We start from the raw sequence: 10,000 nt of genomic DNA, 5'->3' as shown, positions 1-10,000 counted from the left end.
AGAGAGGCATGGGCACAGCAACACGGCAGCCATGCCCTACGCCACACACCCCCTGGGCAGCGTGCAGGGGGCGGGGCACAGGACGAGCTAGGAGCGAGCGGGCACAAGGTGGACATGGGCAGGCTAGGTGGGGCTGGGGCAGGGGGATGAGATGAAGAGGGATGGTGGTGGTGGTGGTGGTGGTGGTAGTGGTGGTGGTGGTGGTGGTGGTATCACTCCATCAGTACCTCATCCTCCTCCTCCATATCGATCAACTGGCCGCTGGAGAGGGACTGTGTGCGGTGCTGCTTGTGTGGGTCGAAGGGGTCCACCACGATGGTCTCGGTGCCTCGGATCTCAGCCCGGCAGAAGGGACACCCCTGGCCCTCCGAGTCCTGATGGGTAGGAGAGGAGCACAGGGACTCAGGTTACCATGGGGATGGCAGTGCAGTGGTGGGAGGGGGGAGGGTGACCCGGGAGTGTATGCACATCACAATTTATCAACATTCAATTTAAGGATTTTGTCCTTGGTCCTGATTTACAAATGTATTATTTTCACTTGAGAACAAGTCTAAAATTTCTCATCATAAAGAATTGGAAAATACTAAATTGTGAAGTTAAAAGACACAACTCATCATGATTCATGAATTTTCAATTTACAATTTCTAAGGAGCATAACTCATTGATGGCAGGAAGAGGTCAGTGCTGTGGGTGGAAAATGTTACAGACTCTTGAAGACAAGCCAATAGAGATGTGCCAAGAGGTGACACATGGTCACATGGTCTCCTTCCTGGAGGGAAAAAATTATAATATGGAAAGGTTGAAGGTTGGAAGGGTAAATAGCTGTGTGCTGGAGCAATGGGACTTAATATGAATCTACATTTCACCAATTCACTGAAAATTAATACAACAGGTAAGAAATGGACAACAGTTCATCAACTTTCATCTTTCTTTTATCATTTGTACCAAATGATCCATCCAACTGTATGAGGCATTACAGAAAGAAAGATAGATAGATAGATAGATAGATAGATAGATAGATAGATAGATAGATAGATAGATAGATAGATAGATAGACAGACAGACAGACAGACAGACTGAGTACCTAAAGTGTTAATATTTGAAATACAATAATTTGAAATATAAAAATTTCAAATGTACCTTGTAATTTGACATTAGAGAACATAAATCTAAAGCTTCACTCAAGTTATATTGTTTGAGTGGGAGAATGCTCCAGTATAAATGAAGGTGCACTGAAACTCACACTACAGTTATCCTCTCATTCTAATATCTTGCATAATCTCAGCCTGGACATGCTAAGTGCTCAATACATGATGCAAAGCTTGGGACAGCTGAATGGAAACACAATGCTATGTTGACTGAGGAGGATGGTCACTTATCAACCCCAGGGAAACCTAACCACCCACACTCAGCACCAAGCCTGACACACCAGCTAGGGCAAACATTAGACACCTGCTCACACTAACACTAACTTTCACTGCAACCTATCACACTAACTTTGTGCTCTGTGTCTTGCCTCACTCTGGATTCCTCTAATCTACACACAACTTGCAAAACTTAATTAAATAAAGACCAGACCAGTAAAATTTAGATCAAGACAAATAATGAAAGCAAAATTTAGAGCAAGCAGCAAGTTGGTCCCTGCCAGCCACGACTGTGTAGGCTGTGTAGGCTTGCAGGGCACCTCACTACACACTCTATTCTACAAGCTGAAAACATCAAATAAACTCCTGAAAGCTTTAGAAGGTTCAGCAGGGCCTTTTTTTTTCTTTATTTTTTTTTTTATTTATTTTTTTTTTTTTGGGGGAAGGTAATTTATTTATTTTTTTGGGGGGGGCATTTTTTTTTTTTTTCTTGGCCAGCTTCCCCTCTTGTATAAAAAAAGTAATGGAATTGAAGGTTCAGGACAATGATAATGAAACCACAATGAGACAAGGAGTAGTTCCAGTTGTGAGGTGGTGCCAAGTGAAGGTGAGCCAGCCTCCTGCAAGCCCATTACTTCCCTGTATTCTTAAAATCATCAAGTGGACTTCTGTATTTTACCATCAAGATGAGTAAGGCATTAGGAAAAACAATCTCTTGGCGTAACCTCTGCCTGAAAGCAAACATTGATGCTCTTCTCTGCTCTGCCACTAAAGAAAATTACAGAACATTGGAAAATCTGGAAAAGAGAAAAAAAAAACTATGGGTGTGAGGTTAAGAAATCACTGATGATCACTGCAAAAGAAAGAAAATACCAATAATAACAATAGCAACAACAATAAATACAAAGGACAAACAAATTTACTGAGAAACTTCAGAAAAAAAAGGGGGGGAAGACAAGGGGGGAACAGAATTGGTAAAGAAAAATTGTAAAATGTATCTAAGAAATTCCAACACACTGATAAAGTATTGGACAGCACCAGTAAAAGACACATAAGCACCAGGCAGCACTAAGGAGACATAGGTAAGTATCAGACAGCACCATTAAGAGACACATGAGCACAAGACAGCACCAGTTGGAGACACAGGTACTGGAAAGCACCATTAAGACACACAATAGCAGACCACAGCATCACTTGGAGACATAGATAAGTATTGGAAAGCACCACTGAGAGACACACCAGCACCAGGCAGCACTAGTGAGCACCAGTGGGGGCCTCGACTCACCTGCCACAGCGTTAGGCAAGGCGTGCACAGCAGGTGTCCGCACGGTTCTATTCTGATGTCCTTGTCGTTTTCGGCACAGATTTTGCACAGCTGGAATGTGGATCCCATTTCACAGTAAAGCTCATACTGCTCCTGGGTTACCTGTGGGGAGGAATGGGAATGGGAATAGGAATGGGTGGAGTGGAGGGGGAAGGAGGGGTTAGTCTAGAAGGAGTTAGCTTAGAAGATGTTAGTCCACAAGTGAAGGTCTCTCTCTCTCTCTCTCTCTCTCTCTCTCTCTCTCTCTCTCTCTCTCTCTCTCTCTCTCTCTCTCTCTCTCTCTCTCTCTCTGTGATAGACTCGAATCCTCCTTGAAGTGAGGCTAGCAAAGAGACAAAGAGACAAAGACACACACACACACACACACACACACACACACACACACACACACACACACACTTCCAGCCCTCTAAGGAAGAGAGAACCAATGCTTACTACACTGTACTGAGCAAGTCTCAAGGCAGAAATGGAAATATAGAGAGGACAGGAGTGAATCACTTAACCTACACCAGGTAAGTCATGCATTCACCAGCCAATCAGGTGCCAATCAGGTGCCAATCAAGTGCCCTGCCTCTGATCTTTTACAGTGGGGTGGTTGTGACGGAGTGGTTTAAAATTCTGGCATTCCAGCGTACCAAAGTAGTGTTAGTAATCCTCTCTATTTCTAACAAGGTGTACAGGCAATCCTATCTCTCATATCTCTGTTCCAGTACATTCATTCACTGTTTTAATCACAGACACTAACACATCATTTCATTTTACTTTTCACATGCATTTCTGAGTTGGGTCCAGCTTTCCCTTGTCTGCAATTCACCAGTGGCCACATCCTTCATTAAAACACAATATTTTCAACTAATTCACTATTTACATCACTCTCATATATGACATTTTCTACATAAATATTTACCTATTTCCTACATAAGTATTTCTGTGTGTTATCCTCTGATCTAGTCTACAGGTCACACATTAATATTTCTCTCAATCATCCACTGATCTGCAGAGTCCTTCCAGTCACAGCACTTCTCCACTGACACCTCTCCACACATCACACCTTGGTACAACCCATCCCACTTCACAACCCTTCCTTCCTTCCTTCACAAATTGTTACTGGCTGTGTCCTGAGTCATGCAGTGCCTCATCTCATTCCTGCTACATCTCTCCAGCATGTCTTCGTCCTTCCATTTAGACCTGCTTGTTATATTGAGTGAAAAATGATGTTCTTTTCTCACTATTCTACATTATTCCCCTAATCTCTATTCCTCCTATTCATTGTTGTATATTCCTTCCTTCCTTCACAGATTGTTACTAGCTGTGTCCTGAATCATGCAGTGCCTCATATCTTTCTTGCTACGTCTATACAGCATGTCTTAATCCTTCCATTTAAACCTGCTTGTTATATTCATAAAAAATTATGTCCTTTACTCACATTCTTCTAAATCATTCTCCTAATCTCTATTCTTCCTATTCATTGTTATCTGTCCATATACTACAACATATGACTACTGCATTTCACAGTTTATAAGACAGCATTTTTTTTTCCCCTCTAATTCTTTGATATTTAAGTTTACGAGTTAATTTTCTATACAAAACATGTGTCTTATTCACTGTCAAAGCATGCCGTTGTCTACACAGTGACTTCTACTGGTCTACATTTGCTACAGCACTACAAAGACAGAGTTTGTGGCATGCTCACCTTAATGTGGTCCTCTGGTGTGGCTTGTGCTACCCAAGTGAGGTCTGGATTGAGGTTTCTCCCGTCTGGGTATAAATAACTGCAAAGAGAGAACAAAGACGTCACTACACTAAAGGAAACTGTCCCCCTCAATGCCAGTGATCTGTAATGAGTGTTGATGTCAGGTGATGGTGCTGGTGCTTCCATGGCATACTCTGCTACCTATTGTCCTTATGGAAGATGTACGGTAATGTCATGGCTCTTGATAGAAAGCTACTTACAACTGACACTTCCACTGCTATACACCTTAACATTTTGCCAATAAGTGAATTTCCTGAAAGTGGTGATGATGGTGTTTGTAACTTTAAAGAGTATGAAAAAATTAACAACAAATAGTAGACTAACAAACACAGACACACACACATCCTGTTTTTTCATGGCATCACTACACACCACAGTGATACAAACAAACTTCCTCACACATCACACAACACCCCATTTGGTCATGCTAGCACACCATCACATCACACACCACAATCCCACCACTGCCTCCTACATACTTTCCACACCCAAAGCACTGCATATTCAACATAACACTGCCATACACCTCAACCCCAATCCCCTAAACACCCACACCGACAATACATTCAGCAGACTGTCTTCACTCACACACACCACACACACACACACACACACACCAACACTGCCTCAACATATATCAACACACACACCATACTCTATTCAATACACTGTCTCAACATACATCAGCACTACCTCAACACACACCACACCAACACACACACACACCATACTCTATACAGCAAACTATCTTCACACACACACACACACACACACACACACACACACACACACACACACACACACACACACACACACACACACACACACACACACACACACACACACACACACACACACACACACACACACATATACAGCAAACTGTCTTAACACAAACACACACACCATATTATATTCAACACTGTCTAAACACAAACACACAGCAACACACACCAACACTACCTCAACACACACCATACACTATTCAACATTGTCTCGACACACACCACACCCACATACACATCACACTCCATTCACATACCAACCAGCCAACCAACCAACCAACCCACACCACACTCCTCCAGCACAGCACATCATCCTATCCACACTCACAATCCTTCTCTGTGGCCGTCGAGCAGCGCCTGACAGAGAGATTTGTTCTGAGGAATGGTCTGTAGGATGCTGCCGTCGCTGGTCACATACCCGATGGCCCACTGTCCCAACCGCGTACACGACAACCGGAACACGTAGCTGCAATGACACACAGATGCACATGGTTATTATTTCATGGGGTATTATAAGGTAAGATGGTGGAATGTCTATGGTTACTGTTCATGAATAATTTTTTGTAGTTTTAACCCCTTCAGTACTATGACGTGTCTCCATATTCACTCTGCTTACTATTTGGTGATTTTATACAGCTTCAGAAACTCATGTGGGATGATTAAAATAGCAGAGACTGTAGCCATTAATCTTCTGACCTCCACAGACCCTTCCTAATGTCAATAAAATGGTCTAATTGTAATTGTACACAAATCTCAAGGTAAAAATGTGTCTCAGTACTGAAGGGATTAAGGGTATGTTTTGCTTTTTTTTCTATATCTGTTACTTGTTGCTTTACTGTTGCTTTTTGCTTTTCAGAAGACACACAAGGTTATTTTTTGATGGGGTTGGTTGCTGGAATATCTATCGTTACTGCGACTGGATGTTTTGTTGTGGTCCTGAGTGTGTGCTTTGTTTTTTCCTGTCTGTCGCATTACTATTAGATGCACAAGGTTAATTTTGGATGGAGTAGAATACTGGAATATCTCTGGTTACTGGGAATGGATGTTTTGTTGTGGTTCGAGTGTGTGTTTTGTTTTTTTCTCTGTCATACTGTTCCTTTACTTAACTATTCATTTTATTTATTTACTATTATTTTTTTTTCCTCTCTTCATAAGGACACACAAGGTTATATTTGGATAGGATAAGGTGCTGGAATACTTATGGTTACTGTGAATGGATGTCTTGTTGTGGTTTCAAGTTTTTTTTTTTTCACACTTGCTTTGTTTCCTAATGTTGTTTTTGCTCTTCATAAGGACACACAAGATTATCCTTTGATAGGGTACATTGCTGGAATATTCATGGTTATTGTGAATGGATGTTTTGTCTAATTTTGAGTGTTTATTTTGTTTTTTCTGTATCTGCCACACTGTCACCCCCCTTCATCACTTCACTATCCTTCACTATCACTTTGCTATTTCTCACTTTATTCACTATTCATCACCTCATTACTATTTCTTTTCTTCCACTAACCATCACCTCTCCATCACTTCATCACTATTCCTGACACTGTCACTCATAACTTCTCACCACAAATCCACACTAATCTCACTCTTAATCTGTACCAATCTCATTCATCTCATTCATCAAGCTCCCTCACCTCACCTCACCTCACCTCATGTCACCTTCCTTATCACTCTTATCTGTCACATTCTTATCTCAGGACTCTCACCTACTTAGCTTTCCTATCTCTCTCTCTCTCTCTCTCTCTTGTCAAAATGTTATCTACCTACAATCTCTAAATGTTGTTACAATCTTCTTGTTTGTCTTATGGATTTAATACTCTTGGTAATGTGTGTGTGTGTGTGTGTGTGTGTGTGTGTGTGTGTGTGTGTGTGTGTGTGTGTGTGTGTGTGTGTGTGTGTGTGTTTCTCTCATCCTATTTTCTAATCAATTATATTTCCACATTAATAAAATTCTCTCTCTCTCTCTCCATGTGTTATATTTCACCTTCCTTCACTATCACAGGACACACATTCATTTCTTCCTCTCCAAACAATTTCTACCACACTTCAGCCACATCATCAAGCTCTTTCACTTCCTCTACATCTCCAGCACACCATATCCTCAATTCTCTATATGCCCCCATTCTTTTTATCTACACTCCTTTCACCTATTTCCCCTCTAATACAATTTCCTCCTTTTTTTTTTGCAATGTCCTTCAATTTGCTAAGTCTTATATTGTCCTCCTTATTAAGTTCTTTTTTTTTTAATCTATATGGAAAATTTATCCTCTTAATCTGTAAAACTATCATTATTCTAGGCACTTAATAAATATCTTCTCTCTCTCTCTCTCTCTCTCTCTCTCTCTACTTCATCTTAATCTGTAAAACTATCATTCTTTTTTGGCACTTCAATATCTATCTCTCTTGACTCAATCTTTCACCTCTATCACCTCAGCTCTCTCAGTGAAGCCAAACCCTCTCAACCCTCTGGTCAGTACTTGGCTTACCTTCCTGGCTTATTGATGTACTTTTGTAATCTGGCTTTGACCTCATCGTATGTGAGAAACGCCACATAGCCAGGGTGGGTGACAGCGAGGATCTGCCAGTTTCTAAGCAACGTCGGCCAAGGCTGGAATAATCTGCGGGGTAGAAGAGGAAGGGTATATTAAAGAGAGAATGGTGATGGTAGTCAGTTTAGTGAAGGAAGACAAGAAGTGGTGGGTTTAAAAAGAGAGGGAGGTAATGGTAATTAGTGAGGGTAACAACAAGGAATGGTGGATTAAAAAAGGAGATTGGTGATGGTCAGTGAGGTGAACGACAAGGACAAGGAAGGTTAGGTTAAGAGGGACAGAATGGTAATGGTCAGTGGGGATAGGGATGAGTGGTGGGTTTAAAGATGGAAAGAAGGGAGGTCAGTGAGAGTTAGATAAGGAAGGGTGGCTAAAAATGAGGGAGAGAACATTAATGGTCTGTGAAAGTAAGGTAAGGTGGACAGGAAGGAAGAGGGTAAGGATGGGATAGGAGGGAAGATTGAGAGGCTAATGATGGATGAGAGAGAGAGAGAGAGAGAGAGAGAGAGAGAGAGAGAGAGAGAGAGAGAGAGAGAGAGAGAGAGAGAGAGAGAGAGAGAGAGAGAGAGAGAGAGAGAGAGAGAGAGAGAGAGAGAGAGAGAGAGAGATGATCAGGTGCTAAATAGTGGTTCAGTGTTTCCTTTAAGACTTATCAATGTTTTCCTCTCCTTGTCCAACCTTCACACATGCACTTACTTGACAAACTCACCACTTCCTGTTATCTTAAAGCAGCTGAATAACCTTACTCTGTTTCTTTTCATCCACTGCACCACTCCACACTTCATTCCATTCACTGTAGTTATGCCACATCCTTCCCACACACACACACACACACACACACACACACAAGACTGGGTAGTGTAGTGGTTAGCATCCTTAGCTCACAATAGAAAGAGCCCCAGTTCAGGTCAGGGACACAATGAAGATGATGAATGAGTCTCTTAATGTGCAGCCCCATTCACTTAAAGCTATTGGATGTAAACTGTGAGACTGTGAACCGATATATTTAAGTGGTTCATGTTTTGTTTTGTTTTTCAGTTGGTCATATTTTTTTTCCGTTCATTTATTTTTTTTCTTTTCTCCTTTTTTTTCCTATTTTTCAAGGGCTGGCTATGTGATCACCAGACAACCAAAACAATTAGTACAGCTTTTTCACCTTCCCAGCCTTGTCACATCACGCATCCTACAGTACACACACACTCATATATTTTTTTCTTTCTTCTATTTTTTCAAGGGCTGGCTATGTGACCACCAGACAGCCAAAACAATAATTAGTACAGCTTCTTCAGCTTTCCCAGCCTTGTCACATCACACATCCTAAAGTACACAAGCACTCTGTTCCACTTAGACCTATCATTGCTGTGTCTAATACTGCCTCACACAAACTTGCTAAATTCTTGGTTCCCATTCTCAGGCCATACACTGCTGATAACTTCATGGTAAAAAATTGCCAAGAACTTTCAATCCTCAAATTACAGAATACCAGACTTGTGCTTTATGGTTAGCAATGATGTCCAGTCTCTTTTCACTCATATCCCTCTTGATGAGACAATAGATATATGCGTAAACTCATTCTTATTACACTCTTAACATCCAGCCCACAACTCATTTCTACTCCACTTTTTTGACATCTGGCCACACATTCCACATGCAGAGCCTCCTCAACTCACTTCTATCCCACTTTTTAACATCTGGTCACACATTCCACAAGCAGAGCCTCACCCACACCACACAGCCAGGTCACAGCCACCCCTCCTCTTACCTGGTGAACACATCGAACTCAAAGTTGGAGATGTAGTCGTTACAGGTAAGGTCTATGGTGGACTTGAGTGCCATAGCCTCCAAGCCTGGGCCAATGGGGTGCACCTCACTCAGGGTATCTCGGAAGTATCTCCACGGCACCACCGTTCTGTTGGAGGAGGGAGACCAGGTGAGTGAGCGATGGAGGGAGTGATCAAAAGGATGGGGAGGGATGGAAGGTGTGTGAGCAATGGAGGGAGAGAAAGTGTGAGTGAGGGATGGAGGGAGAGAAAGAATGGAGGAAAGAATGATTGAAAGGAAGGAGAGGGAGACCAGATGAATTGAGCAATGGAGGGAGAGAAAGAATGGAAGAGGAAGTGATTGAAAGGAAGGGAAGGGACAGAAGGTGAGTGAGGGATGGAGGAAGTGAAAGGTTGGAGAAGAGAATGATTGAAAGGAAGAGGAGGGAGACCAGGTGAAAG

The 10,000-nt window shown here is 42.0% G+C and overlaps 1 protein-coding gene across 1 annotated transcript in view; it reads right to left on the bottom strand.

Moving 5' to 3' along the window:
* LOC123505195 (mucin-5AC-like) overlaps positions 1-10,000 on the bottom strand; it is a 67,440-nt gene that overhangs the window by 25,580 nt on the left and 31,860 nt on the right. Inside the window, exons 3-8 of the mRNA XM_045256361.1 lie at positions 9,541-9,687; positions 7,716-7,847; positions 5,555-5,692; positions 4,382-4,460; positions 2,650-2,790; positions 228-374 (exon numbers count right to left, since the gene is read on the bottom strand). Of these exons, the coding sequence (XP_045112296.1) occupies positions 228-374; positions 2,650-2,790; positions 4,382-4,460; positions 5,555-5,692; positions 7,716-7,847; positions 9,541-9,687 (784 nt within the window). The remainder of the gene's footprint in view (positions 1-227; positions 375-2,649; positions 2,791-4,381; positions 4,461-5,554; positions 5,693-7,715; positions 7,848-9,540; positions 9,688-10,000) is intronic.

Source organism: Portunus trituberculatus, chromosome 17 (genome assembly GCF_017591435.1).
Source record: "Portunus trituberculatus isolate SZX2019 chromosome 17, ASM1759143v1, whole genome shotgun sequence".
NCBI lineage: Eukaryota > Metazoa > Arthropoda > Malacostraca > Decapoda > Portunidae > Portunus > Portunus trituberculatus.
Note: the sequence above shows the minus strand (reverse complement) of the source record. Positions and strands in the feature narration are given on the sequence as shown.